At 39.0% G+C, this 15,060-nt stretch overlaps 1 protein-coding gene across 1 annotated transcript in view; it reads right to left on the bottom strand.

Moving 5' to 3' along the window:
* plekha7b (pleckstrin homology domain containing, family A member 7b) overlaps positions 1 to 15,060 on the bottom strand; it is an 84,258-nt gene that overhangs the window by 28,552 nt on the left and 40,646 nt on the right. Inside the window, exons 4-8 of the mRNA XM_030726462.1 lie at positions 13,710 to 13,793; positions 6,336 to 6,447; positions 5,313 to 5,417; positions 4,790 to 4,862; positions 4,180 to 4,280 (exon numbers count right to left, since the gene is read on the bottom strand). Of these exons, the coding sequence (XP_030582322.1) occupies positions 4,180 to 4,280; positions 4,790 to 4,862; positions 5,313 to 5,417; positions 6,336 to 6,447; positions 13,710 to 13,793 (475 nt within the window). The remainder of the gene's footprint in view (positions 1 to 4,179; positions 4,281 to 4,789; positions 4,863 to 5,312; positions 5,418 to 6,335; positions 6,448 to 13,709; positions 13,794 to 15,060) is intronic.

Raw genomic sequence — 15,060 nt, 5'->3', positions numbered from 1 at the left:
ACTCACTCCGCCCGCGCAAACACACCGGGTCACAATGGAAGGCAATCGACCAACAGGGAATGAGAGAAACACAGTGAGATGAGCAAAAAATAGGAGAACAGAAAATAACAGAAAGTCACAGCTGATCAGTGCTGATTCAGATAGAAAGAACCACAATGACTCCAGCTGGAGTCTCCTTGTCATCACAAAAGTAAGAATGAGTAATAATGGTAGCATCACAAGTGTTTTGATAACTTACAAGTACACACATCATTGTGGAGTCAACGCACAAAGCATCACAGTACCAGAGTACTTACACAACATCTCAAGTTTTATATATCCAGCTGCTCATCAAACTGATTTAGTAATTTTAATAACAGTTTTTGACTTTATTCACTTCACTTCATCCATTATTTTAACCCATGTAAAACTCTGATATCTAACTAACTCTACATGTCAGTAGCTCTATGAGAGGGATATCCCATTGCTGAACTCCACCAACAACTCAGCTGTTTTCATGCTTGCTTAGCAGTAACTGAAAATTTCCAAAGCACCTGAGACACACATAATGAAATCTCCGGCTCTTTAACGCATGATGGCACAGGGAGAGCTGGGGTGGGGGTGGGGGTGGGGGATCTCTTAAATACAAGGTAGTAATGCAAAGCCATGGCTCATTTCACCTAACTGTACATACCCCTGCCCCCCAAGTGAATATGCTGAATTATTATTAATATTCCAAGCAGCACAATTATCATAGAAATGTCAGTGTCTGTTATATGAACTTTAAAACACAGTACATGCATATCACATTTAGTAATTTCCCTTTGGGATCAATAAAGTATTCTGACTGACTGACTGACTGACATCACATGAGCGCAGACATTGTATTTCACACTGGCATGCACTCACAATCAAACGTATTTACAACAAGAATTCAAGAACAAAAAGCTCAATCCCAAAGGAGCTGAAAGGATTGCAGCAGAATGCCCAGGTGCTGCTGGGACGCATCAAACATTTAGGCACTATTGTTCTTCCCAGAACTCTCTGTGCTTCCACAAAAGAGGAGTTAGATAATGTTAACACACAAGAAACATAATTCTCCATGCTCCTTTTGGCAGAATTTTAAAAAAAAAGGAAAAGAAAAAAGTATTTGTTGCATCCAAGAAAAATTTTAGCCACATACATTACATTACATTACATTACAGATACAATTACTGCCATTCAGATTTCAGTGACAGAAAAATGCTCTTGCACTTCACACTACTGAAGACAGTCATGCTGCAGCCTCTACAGGACACTGATAGAACACCTAAACTTGTTTTCCTCCATTCACAATAGTGAATAAAATTAGATAACAAATAAGTTTGATATGTTTAAAGAATGAATAGTTGCACTGCAGCAGTTCACTGTAATGCCCACTATTGAGTTTGCGCTAGCAAGATCAGAGACTAGGACGTCAAAGATCCCACCAGACTCTGCAAAACTGGCTTGAAAAAGAAGTACTTATAGAATAAAATAAGAATAGCTGAGTTAAGACTACCTTAGGTGCAGGGAAAATACTTGTTTTGCAAAAATCTGAACATACTGTAATAATCACGAGTGGGGTCAGCTGTTTGGTTCAGATGTAACTTTCTCCAGTCTTGACATTAACAAACCTCTTTTTCTTCCCAATACAACCATTTTCACTAAATCAAGAAAAACCACAAAACTTTGCAGCTGCACTATATTGCCAAAAGTATTTACTCACTCATCCAAATCATTGAATTCAGGTGTTCCGATCACTTCCATGGCCACAGGTGTATAAAACCAATCATGAAATTTCCTCGCTACTAAATATTCCACATCAGCAGTTAGTGAAACGATTGGGAATGACAGCAACTCAGCCACAAAGTGGTAGGCCACATAAAATCATAGAGAGGGGTCAGCAGATGCTGTGGCACATAGTGAGCAGAGGTTGCCAACTTTCTGCAGAGTCAATCACTACAGACCTCCAAACTTCATGTGGCCTTCAGATTAACTCAAGAACAGTGTGTAGAGAGCATCTTGGAATGGGTTTCTATGGCCGAGCAGCCGTATCTAAGCACCAAGTGTAATGGAAAGTGTTGGATGCAGTGGTTTAAAGCATTCTGCCACTGGACTCTAGAGCAGTGGAGACACATTCTCTGGAGTGACAAATCACGCTTCCGATGGCAATCCAATGGATGAGTCTGGGTTTGGGTTGCCAGGAGCACAGTACTTGTCTGACTGCCTTGCGCCAAGTGTAAAGTTTGATGGAGGGGGGATTATGGTGTGGGGTTGTTTTACAGGAGTTGGGCTCGGCTCATTAGTTCCAGTGAAAGGAACTCTTAATGCTTCAGCATACCAAGACATTTTGGACAATTTCATGCTCCCAACATTGTGGAAACAGTTTGGGGATGGGCCCTTTCTGATCCAACATGACTGTGCAGCAGTGCACAAAGCAATGTCCATAAAGACATGGATAAGTGAGTTTGGTGTGGAAGAACTTGACTGGCCTGCACAGAGTCCTGACCTCAACCCGATAGAAAACCTTTGGGATGAATTAGAACACACTCCTAAACCTTGTGGAAAGACTTTACAGAAGAGTTGAACCTATTATAGCTGCAAAGGGTGGGCCGACATCATATTAAACCCTATGGATTAAGAATGGGATGTCACTAAAGTTCATATGCATGTGAAGGCAGACAAACGAACACTTTTGGCAATATAGTGTATACTAGTTCTTCATGTTGGGTCACTGTTATACAAAAAGCCATAAAAGGTACCACAAATATAATCAATATGAGGTATGATCAAAATCCTTACTTTTTAAGTTTTAAGTTCAGTTCCTTGTGAAATGCTGAACCTTGACCAGGCACTTTTGGTAACTATCAACAAGCTTCTGGCATAATTCTGACTGGATATTTCACCACTCTTCTTGGCAGAATTGGTAGAGTTCATTCAAATTGGTCTGTTTCCTGACACGGACCCAGCTTTTAAGCATAGTTCAGAAATTTTCAATAGGGTTGAATTCGGGGCTTTGGGAAGGGCATTCCAGAAGCTAAATGTTAGCCTGGTTTATCCATTAAAAATCCAGTTTTGATGTTTGTTTGGGTTTACTGTACTGCTGGAACACCCAACTGTGTCCAGGTTTCAACCATCTAGCTGTTGATTTGAGGTAAAGTTGAAGAATTTTAAGTAATACTTCTATTATTAAATCCACTTTGTGCAATGTCCCAGTACCACTGGCAGCGAAACAGCCCCAGAGCATGATGTTACCACCACCACACTTGACAGTTGGTACTGTGTTCTTAGGTTTAAAAACCTGTCTTTTGCTCCTACACTCTTTTTATTATGGACAAATAGTTCAATGTTTGTCTCATCTGACCATAAAACTCTTCTCCAGAAGGCATTCGGCTTGTCCATGAGGGCAAGCCAAATGCAAACTTCAGTCAAGCTTGAAGGTGGTGATTTTGAAGCAGGGGCTTCTTGTCTTGGCAAAGTGGTGACACATCCAAATAACTTATACTTATGTACAACCGTTTGAACTGATGATCTTGGAACCTGCAGTTGTTCAGAAAGGGCTCCAAGAGACCTTCACAACTTGTGTAAATCTTCACTGAGTTCCTTGGACTTTCCCGTGTTCTGACTATTGGTCAATCTAACGAGTGCTCTCAAACAAATCCCTTTTATGCTGGTAAAGCGAAACGACCAGTTGTAGTCAATCATGATCACTAATGAGAAGTTAATAGACCTTGGCCTTGTAAATTCAAAAGACACTGTAAAACCTTCAGCACCACTTATTAAAAGATTTAAGTCTATGTTGTACAATTATTCCACCCTGGAAAAAGAACAGAAATTACCATGACATTTATGCCCATGATGAATGTATGTAAACTTCTGACCGCAACTGTATGATCTGATTGACTGTTTTTGATGATCTGTGCTATAGACACCAGTCAAAACAATAACTCATAAACATATAGAAAGATGAAAATGAGATATGAAAATGAGATTTAAGCAGCAGGAAGTACACAAACAGCTTTTCTGTGTTGCAGTGACCACAGTGAGGGCAGACCAGTATGTGAGGATTGCTAACAAATAGCAATGCAGCAATAAATAATCTCTGATGAAGTTTTGAAATCCACACGTGTACATGAAAATTTCTTTTATAGATCTGACTCAATGTCACTTCAGCGTTACCTTGAAAGCATATTTGCGGTTTATGTGGTCCTCAGGCTCAACTGGTGAAATTACATAACTGGGCAGGGGGATGCTGCCAAGTACTGTTTCCTCTCGGCTGTCTGTGAAGTCAGAACACACACACATACACACACACACACACACATACACACACACACACACACAACATTGTTGCAGGAATTCAAAACAACATCTAATTCTGTCAATATATTTTACGATGTTTACAAATGGCTGCAGATTTATGAACAGCAGGAAAATTAGCAAGGCATAATTCATGGGTGACTCTAGATTCTACAAGGGCATGTGGCTGCATGTGGTATGATAGGGCATGTATCTTATTTAATATTCAGTATAATTAATAAAGGAGAGAAGGTACATGCTATGGATGCACAAGAAGAAAATCCCAGGGTAATACGGAGAGAGAGAAGTTGGTGGAGAAAGCAAGAGAAACTAAGAGACAGCAGGAGATGGTATATATCCACTTGTATGCCATCAATCAAAAATGGCAGCAGATGGGATCACTAAAGGTTTCTATGTCTGATTTGACAACCAAGTCAGTCTTAATCTTTGTCTGTTAAACCCTGACCAAGTGCACTTTTTACAGACTCACCTTTGTAGTAAAACAAGCAGTAGTCTGACAAAACAAACCATTTCCGTTTCCACAGTCGCATTCCAGAGCTGTCCTAGAAATGGGGTGGGGGGGACACAACACAGAGAGTATTTAGAAATCCTTCTGCAGGAATACTTTTTATTAAAAAGTGCAATTTGGGAACAAGATCCTTATTAATTAATTGGGATTGATTTGGCAAAAAGCTGCAGGTGCTACATTTAACCCAGTACTGTAACTGTCGCACTTTAGTCCTTATTAGGACTTAGGATTGTGAGATTTAAAGGGTTTTGTAAGGTCAATCTGAGCATTTAAATTCTACGTGTACTGTTAAATTAGTGTTTAATAAACGCGCAATACACAGATGGTACACAAGGAACAGAGAAAGATTGCTTCCACACTTCACAGTTACACCTCTTACACAGGGAAGGATGGTAATGCTGACCGTTTGACAGATTTGCTCGTTTGACATGTGCGCAATCTTTAACACGTGCTCCTACATAACAGATCTGCCTTTTGGACCCACCTGTTTATACAGCCAGCCTCTCACTACCACTGGGATATTGAGGTTTCTTTTAATAGCATGATCCCTCTTGCCAAAACTGTGTACTTTCCCCGTACCTCTGGAGCTCTGCAGGAGCCACAGAAAAAACCCAGTCAGAAAAAAACATGAGGCAATGTAAATTAACATATATAAAGGGATCTTGAGTGGCACTAGCCTTCACAGTGCAAAGAAAACAAACATAATTTTGATACTAGGAAAGGAAAGAGAATATGTCCTTTAAAACTGTGAAACGTCCTTCTTTCCTAGAAGCTCCTTTTTTAAAAAAACATCCTTAATGAGAAAAGGAAATACCAAAAGTATACTCCTGTGGATTCACTTATAATAGAGTATATTTTTAGACAAAGTCAGTCAGTTTCTCAGGCACTTTTATCTGACAAATATGTGAATTTTCCTTTTGAGAAGCAAAGTATAAAACATGAAATGCACCAAAAAAAGAGAAAAGAAAGAGGCACAGGAAATCTTCAAGGCATTATTCATGGGTGGCTCTAGATTCTACAAATATAATGTATTTTTAAAGATACATAAGAAAATGTCTCTGTTGCCACTTGAAACGAGTTAACTTGTTTTGTAACTGGGAGATAAAATGTGTTACAGTTGTGGCATACATACTTAGCTCGGGTGGTATGCTCCAGATTCAAAGATAAAACATGTTTGCAGCAAAAATGTCCATCATGAGTACGGAAACAACAGAAAGTGTGTCCAGCCCCACAGGATGTGAATATGAGTTTTATCACGCTTGAAAAATGATCTCTTGATATTAATGTAAGTTTGATGATGCATTCCAGAACTAATTAAATCAATGTATCAAAATGAGCAATATCATAATTTACTAAGAAGAAACACTGCATTGCATCGGATATTACAAATGTAACAAAACATCCTGAAACAATTCTAATTTAGGGTCAGTAATCCATTAACAGGATCATGCTCTACAGTAAATCTAAAGGCCTTGCATCTCAGGGGAAGAGAACCGCTGAGACTCACCTTTGACCCTGAGGAAGCATCTACTGCTGCTGAGGTCACGGTCTTGGAGGACTCTGTGACCATGCTGGGTGATCTCTGACGGGCTGCTGACTTGGACATGCGGGATTCTATCCTACAGTTGAGACGACAGCACAGAAGAAAATTAGTTTAAAAAAAAAAAAAAGCCAGAAAAAGGATGAGAAACACTGAATAGTTTTGTTCCTTCTCAACTCCTCTGACAAGCTACAGACATGCAGTGAAGCAGAACGCAGTCCTCTGCTAAGCTTTCACATATAAAGGATATGACTATTTCCTGACACCAACATGAGACCTGTCATAGCCAATGCCTTTGCAGTGGATGTGTTAACACTGAGGGAAAAACTCCAATAACACTTGGCCTGACAGTCACCCGGGGGCACACACACACACACACACACACACACACACACCCACACACACACACACACACACACACACACACGCACACACACACACACACACAGATAACAAGCCAAAACAAACTGAAAAGACAAAACCCCCTCAAGAACCAAGAGTAAAATTCATGAGAATGGCGCATACACATAGCTTACAAGGAATCCACCTACCTACACCTCATGACATCATCATATTGAAATGATCCTGAAGTATTAACACCGAAGCACATGCCACAGACAAGCTGGTGTCAAATAACAAATTGCTTGCGACACACACTAAACACTTTAAACGGGGTATTTTGGACTGCAGCCAACCATTGTGTGTTTAACAGCACATCTGTTGCTGAACAACAATACTAAATGTTTGAGTGCAATGGCAAATTACCAAGAAGAACATCTTGTACATCACAGTGTTAAAGACACTATAGAAAACAGGCAAAAGCTTAGTCACCGGGGCCTGATATGTGTGTGTGTGTGTGTGTGTGTATGTGTGTATATCTGTGTTAAGGTGGAAAGACTAACATTTTTACAGTAGCAGTTATTTTTAATCAAGGAAAACTAGAACTACTGTTGGCACAATTTTCCCAAAGTCTCCTTCTGTATTACTGTAGTGATTTTTAAACAGAAGATCATTTTTCATACCCAAGTGCCCCGAGCTCTCCTCTGCTTCACTTCCCTGCTGTGTCATTACCATATTCTCCATCCAGGAAACAATAATGTTTCCTCTCTTACCTACTGTGGTCTAATTAGTTTTGACTGATTGCAAAGAACTGAAGAGAGAAATCGTGTCGAAGTACAGATTACTAATAGGGGTCAACAACACTGCAGCTACAGCCATTTGTGTGAAGTTCCTGACATTTTTGTATCCCATATGCAATGTACTTACAAGACAATGAAAAGAACAAAACTGAGAAGCCTGTAAAATGAAAGATTGCATTCAGCAGTCTCAACATTAGTCCACTTAGAGCCACCAATAGCATGCAATGATATACTTCAAAATTAATGCTCTCCTTACATGATGTTACATCATGCCTTTTCAAAGACTTGCATCAGATCTTCTTAACAGAGAACTCAGTTAATGTGAGGAGTGTTTTAACCTGAAGTATAGAACAATGTGACAGCATTATGGTTGTGGTTACTGTAATATCCACTAAAAAAAAAAAAAAAAAATCTTCAAGCTGGACATCATTTTAGGCCAATAAACACACAAGACCACCACCCCACCCACCTGCTGTTTGGACCTCCTGTTTGCAAAGGGCAGGGAATCGGGAAAAAAAAGAAACTCTTGGCTTGGAGTCCAGGACATGATAAGAATTAAGTGTAAGAATTAATTTGAACTCGGATTAATGCAAAGCCATTAATCCAAGTCCAAGAATAAAAACAGGGGGCTAAAAGTGGCCATAATTATTCCACTTTCACCATTTCTCTCTAGTTCTCATCCATGTTATTTACTCCCATAATTAGTATTTAATATTTTATTTTATTCTCATCAACTCTATTGCCTCAGAAGAACAAGAACTGCTTTTGCCAGCTGAAAGAGTCACTGGAGAGGCAGGTGAATGACATGATGGACTGCCACACCAGTGGCCCACCCAGGCTGCAGGTAGGAAAAAAAGAAAAAAACTTTCTTTTTCACATGACTGTATAACTTGATAAGAAGAAGCTAGAGCCAAACTGATTTATAAGTATAGTAATCCCTCGCTACTTCGCGGTTCGCTTTTCGCGGACTCGCTGTTTCAATCAGTATTAGTGTAAGCTATTTATTGCGGTATTTTCGCTGTTTCGCGGATTTTTGCGGTACTCGTTCTTCACATGCGTAGTTGTACAGTAATGTATATATTTGGTGTATAAGTGTGTGGGGAGGGTTTATAAAAACTTAAAATAGTCTATAACTACTAAAATAATGTATAAGTATTAAAATAAATATAGCATCCCTACTTTGCAGATTTTCACTTATCGCGGGTGGTCCTAGAACATAACACCCGCGATAAGTGAGGGATTACTGTAGGCCAATATTGTCAGCCAATATTAGTTAGTTGCCTGTCTGTTAGTATCAGCATTTAATAAATAAAAATAAATAAATGAAAATTTAAAAAGTAAAGAAGAGATGGAAGAAACACCATTCACCCATGCAGTGTTGACATTGCTTCGCTATTCCACCAGAGGGCACCCTTCAACCTGCTTACAACGCACGCTGAGCCAAGCAAACTCCAGAATGTAAACAAGTAAATAAATTACTACACATAAAAAATGTTAGGGAACGCAGTTTATGTTTTGTGGGTCTAAAAGAAAAAATATCAGCTGATACATCAGATTTTTATATCACCAAATATTGGTTTCGGTGTTAAAAATTCTATATTGGTCAGGCTCTAGAAGGACTAATTTATGTGTCAGCGGACCTCTGTGGTGGACATGAAACTTAGCAGTTTGTACTTACTAGAACCTAATTTACCAACAGGAACTAATGTGACCTGACAACACTGTCATAAGCGTCCTGCATTGTTCAATAAATAGGTTAAGAGCAGCTCTTGTGCTGTTGATTTTTCCTAGTTTGTGTGCCGCACTACACACAATCTAGGGAAAAGTAGGTAACACAGTGGTATCTGTCAGAGACTAAAGCAAAAAATACTGGTAGAACAAGGGGAAAAAGAGAGGGACGCCGAACTGGAACACAGCTTACAGTTCTGCACTCCAAGCTTGGACTGCTGCCAGCAGTTTTACAGGATGTTTCTGTCTTATCAAGGGGACTCTGCTGTTTTATGTGAAGTTTTCATACTGTTTACCACCACTGTCATTGGAGCAGTTCCCCAGGAGATTTGTGGTGGCATGTGGATGAGAGGAGCAATATTTCATAGTGTGGTGTCGAAGAGGGAAAGTCACTAAGTTCCATCTCTCCGTGCTTCTTTTGCTATGATGGAAATTGAGGTATACTAGATGGTTTTAAATCCTTTTAGACAGTGGATGTACACGAGACTCAATGAACCAACCATGGTAGAATAATCTATAACAAACTCAAAGGCTTCAGGCCAGTAAAGCAGAGGCTCATCGATCTTTCTGTGGGGCAGGGCTTCCTGAAGCTCCTTTTCCTGATCTGCCTGTCCTCAATCCGATGCATATCTCCAGGGAACGAGTGAGTCAGTTATTAATGGAAGAAACCCACTTCCTATTCAGATATTATTACGTGCAGAATGAATCCCTAATATCACAATGTTAATGAACAAAAAACCCCAAAAAACATTAACATGTAAGCTTGCTGAGGTTGAGCCTGAATTGCAAACTTAAAGCTACAACTATCAACATGCGACGCTCAAGTCTACAACAGGACTAAATCAAGGAGGGTGAAAAGGCGTTTGCTAAAAGTAGGTCCTAAAGTAAGTAGGGACTGAATTCAGCATGCTTCTGCTGCCTGAATTCTGTCTAAGGTAGCAGACTGAGGCTTGGAATACATGAGCATTAGATGAGCTAATTTGACATGACAGAGTTTTGCATCTACTTCTAAATTTCTTATTTTATGACTGAGATTAAACCTGTCATAAATTATACTGCTTTTATATTTCCTCAATAATTTAATGCAGGTTATTAACCTTGAGTAGTTATAGGTTATTAAATGTTCACATGTTTGGATGTGGCATCGTTTTACAATTGTCACAACTTCACTGATGACCACAGAAGGGAACTGTGTCATATCAACAACTGATGAAAATATTGAACTGTAGCATCTTGCAATCATTTATTATTTACCTCCGCCAAGGAGGTTATGTTTTCGGTCACGTTGGTTTGTTTGTTTGTCTGTCTGTCTGTCTGTTTGTTTGTCAGCAGGATTACTCCAAAAGTTATGAACGGATTTCGATGAAATTTTGTGGAGTGGTTGGAAATGACAAGAGGAAGAAGTGATTAAATTTTGGCGGTGATCCGGATCACGATCTGGATACAGGAATTTTTTAAAGATTCTTCACTATTGCGGGAAAGGGGGTTATTGTTGTCTGGGAAAGATGAAAGATTATTTCACAGTATTTAGATACACGTATTACAGCGTCAGTGACCCTATGGCCTTGGCGGAGGTTTGCGCTCTCTGAGTGCTTCTAGTTACTTCTAAATTTCATGTGTACAGTTAAAAGCAAGTTAGATATACTACATTTAATTAAAGTACATTTTCCACATAACAAATTGTGCACACATTAGTTAATACAGAAATTGTTCATTAAAATTCAACAGGAATCAAAAAGCTAACCTTATTTCCTAGTGTGTGCTGAAGACCTGCTGGGAGGGGTTAGTTCACAAACATGTGACTAACCAAGTTTATCCAGAAACTTACATATCTACAGTACTTGGCAAAAATCTTGAGCTATCACTCATTTCTTCACATGTTGCCTATATGGAAATAAAACATATGAGGCAAAACCAGAGGTTGTACAATTCTAACAAGCTTGAAAGCCAATATTAGCTATGACCACCTTTATTCTACAGAACACAGTCTGAACTCTGAAAGGCACCTTTCTTCTAATTTCTGTAAGCAGTCTTCAGGAATAGTTCTCCAGGCTTCTTGAAGGACATTCAAACCTCTTCTTTGGATGTTGTCTTTTGTTCTCTGTCAAGATTATCCCACATTGCGTCAATAATCTTGAGGTCTGGGCTCTGGGGAGGCCAATCCATGACTGAAAGTGATCAATTGTGTGTTTTCTTATCTACCTATACAGTGTGCTGTCATACTTAAAAATTAAGCCATTGCCATCAGATGCTTACCAGGTGGCATTGCACCGTGTGTCAAAATCTGATGGTACTTTTCTGTGTTCATAATTCAGTCAATTTTGACAAGATCCCCAACACCACTGGCTAACATGCAATGACAGAGCCTCCACCATGTTTTACAGATGGCTGTAGACACTCACTGTTGTACCACTCTCCTGACCTCCTCCTTAAATATGGAAGATGATTTGAATAAAAAATTTCAAATATGGATTCATTACTCCATAAGACCTGTTGCCACTTTTTTTCAGTCCAGCTCTTGTGTAATCTGGCATACCTCAGCCTTTTTCTCTCTTGTTTCCCTTCCCTAAGAATGACTTCTCGAGAGCCATCCTTCCACTGACAGCATTTCTGAAGGCCATGTGAATCTCTCAGGTGTCAGGTCTTTATTTTATTTTGTCACATAGTGTTCATCTGCTATAGATGGTTTTTTAGGCATTCTTTTGTTCTCTACTTTAGTTTCCTCAAATTTTTTTAAGGACATACTGCATGACGTGCTGAGAGATGCCAAGTTTTCAGCTAATGCTGAATGCTTTGGGAATCACCTTAATGGTGCAAAAATACTATTTTATATCTGTCAAACTGTGTTATCTTTTGGCATTTTTCACAGATTCAAATAAAGAAATGGGAAGACATTGTGTGTTTTTGCAACAGCCTGTGAAAGATACAATTTCAAATGAGTTCTTTGCTAAGTTGTCTAACTCACGAGATGAACACTGGTTCATCTCTTGAGTTAGGGCCTTTTCATTGCTCGAGGGATTCAGAGGTCAGTGTTTAATGGGTTGACAAAGAAAAAAAAAATTTCTCTGAAAATGGTCAGGTACAAGGACTGAACTGAAAATGAAGAAAAAGCAGCCAATGTCCAAAGAAAAACTTTGAAAGACCTTCAAAAAGCCTGGAGAAATATTGTTCAAGACCACTTTAAAAAAAATACAACAGTCTGGCTGTTTGGAAACAAAGTATAAAGAAATGGGGTGTGGCTCAAGAGTTTTGCACAGTAATATATCTTTATGATTTTTTTCTAGCTTTTACTGATTTTATCTGCAGTACTCTATCCTCTTTGGTGTGAGTGCAGTGTTTCCCTTAACTGAGTTCACACAGACAGTGACTGACATGTGTATGGATTATGTCAGTGATTTTTTTTTAAACAATAAATACAAATATAATAAGATTGTAGTATGCTTAGTGTATATGCTACGACTTGGTTTCTTTAACTTGTGCAATGTTGTTGTAGGGCGGACATAAAACAGATCTTATTTGATGAGCTTAAAGAGATCAGAACTTGCATTTTGTTGCCGTTGAAAAATATGCAACTGAGGCAGCCACAGCTTTAAACCCCCTTTGATGTATACAAATCCGTCTCTCAGCAGAACTGAACAAGGGATGATGGAGAGTTTCAAGAAGTGAATGACAGTGGAGGATGCATATGAATCGCTTTAATCAGGTTTGCATTGCTTTAACAGATGCTTGTGTCTTACCATGCCCCTGTTATAGTGGAATATTTGGTATGCATGATCATCTTACACCAGACAGCTTAAATACAACCAGACACCTGCTGCCTTGAATTGTGCAGCTTTAATGGCTTTGCAGAACATGATTTACACAATGACATAAAAGACTATAAATCCAACTGTCGTGTCGTGACAATACAGTAATGTTGCCGCCTATTAAATCCTTCCTTTCAATCAACAGTTCTCAACAATTCAGTGAGCCCCCAGTTAGGATTTTGCTTTTATTATATCAACAACATTGAGAGAAACAATAAACTCACTGTTATAATACAGCCAGCGTTAGCATAACAGATTGATGAGTCAGATTGATGACGACTGACGTGATATGAATATGTTGTGTCATTGCCATAGATTCAATTATGGATTTATAAACACCATAACAGTGATGAATAAATGTGCTTTAATAAAAAAAAATGACAGTGACCATCCCTTAGTGTTATGACTATGACTGCTACTCGTGTTGCTGATGAACAATAAACTGAAAATCAACCATTTTTGATCTTCTTGTTAGTGCAGAATAGACACTCACATGCCCTGTTGTGGTATGTTTCAAAGAGAGCAAAGACTAACACTAAAGGTTTTCTTCTCAGTTAGTTTTTAAGTTTTTAAGTTAGACTCCCATCTTAGGTTCTTGATTTAACTTCTCTATATATTTAAGCATGCATGATATGCGTCATTCACTTGAAAAAGGAAGACCAGCTCACCTGTCCTGTAGTGTGTATTCTATGTTTTCAGGGGATATCTGTCCAGTCACAGGATGCCGAAATGATGTAGTCCTCAAGTTGTGGCTGCAGGACAGAAGGAGAAACAACACCAACACAGATAAGAAAATGCATATTAAGTCATTAATTTTTTTTCAAGATGTAGTCCCTGTGCACCTGTGTTTCTATATTCCTATCTGTCTGTTGGTTGAGGTTAAAAATATCGCATGAAGTTCATAACCTTACAGTAATGCTTCAGTTAACAGTAAAAAATAATCTCTGGCAGACCTGTAGGCAGCCACAGCCCATATTCTTTTCCACAAAGTGTAGAGCTCAGCATTCTCCCTAAGCCAGCTCACCAAGCTTTATTGATTTCAATTAGACGGGCCATTCATTGCTTTAACTAGAGCATAAACACATGTTACTGTCACATGAAAGAATAACAAACAGCAGCTAGTCATGCCGGTGATGAGAGGACTGAGACAGCATGACATGATGACTTTGTGTTTGTTGTCTGCTGTCTAATTATACGTGACTAAGCTATAATTAATTTTAACAATAATTCTTTTTTTTTTTTTAACACCAAAATAAAATACATTTCGAATCTACCATGATCACAAACTAAACACTATATTGCCTTGTCAAACTAAGCTTAGACAATTCACATTGATTTCTAGAAATGAGAGCTGCTCCATCCAAAGTGGGATGGATGCCACAAGACCAGATTTTCCCCATAAAGTTTCCCAATTATCTATAAAGCCCACATAATTTTTTGGACACCACTCAGACGGCCAGCAGTTTAAGGAGAGCACGTGGCTAAGCATGACGCTCCCGGTCCTACTATGTTGCCTGCTCTGGCCCCTGGAAGACATCCAACTATGGTTGCTGTGTCGCTAGCTTCATGTTTCTCAAAACAGAGTCACCAATAACCAGAGTTTGTTCCTCAATGGGTGTGTCACCAAAAACAATTAGCACTCTTATCTACTGTTGTTTTTTCTTATTTTTAGGCACATGAGAAGTTTTAGAAACATCATATATATATACAGGGGTTGGACAATGAAACTGAAACACCTTTCATTTTAGTGTGGGAGGTTTCATGGCTAAATTGGACCAGCCTGGTGGCCAATCTTCATTAACTGCACATTGCACCAGTAAGAGCAGAGTGTGAAGGTTCAATTAGCAGGGTAAGAGCACAGTTTTGCTCAAAATATTGCAATGCACACAATATTATGGGTGACATACCAGAGTTCAAAAGAGGACAAATTGTTGGTGCATGTCTTACTGGCGCATCTGTGACCAAGACAGCAAGTCTTTGTGATGTATCAAGAGCCACGGTATCCAGGGTAATGTCAGC

The sequence above is a fragment of the Archocentrus centrarchus genome, chromosome 3, assembly GCF_007364275.1.
Source record: "Archocentrus centrarchus isolate MPI-CPG fArcCen1 chromosome 3, fArcCen1, whole genome shotgun sequence".
Taxonomy (NCBI): domain Eukaryota; kingdom Metazoa; phylum Chordata; class Actinopteri; order Cichliformes; family Cichlidae; genus Archocentrus; species Archocentrus centrarchus.
Note: the sequence above shows the minus strand (reverse complement) of the source record. Positions and strands in the feature narration are given on the sequence as shown.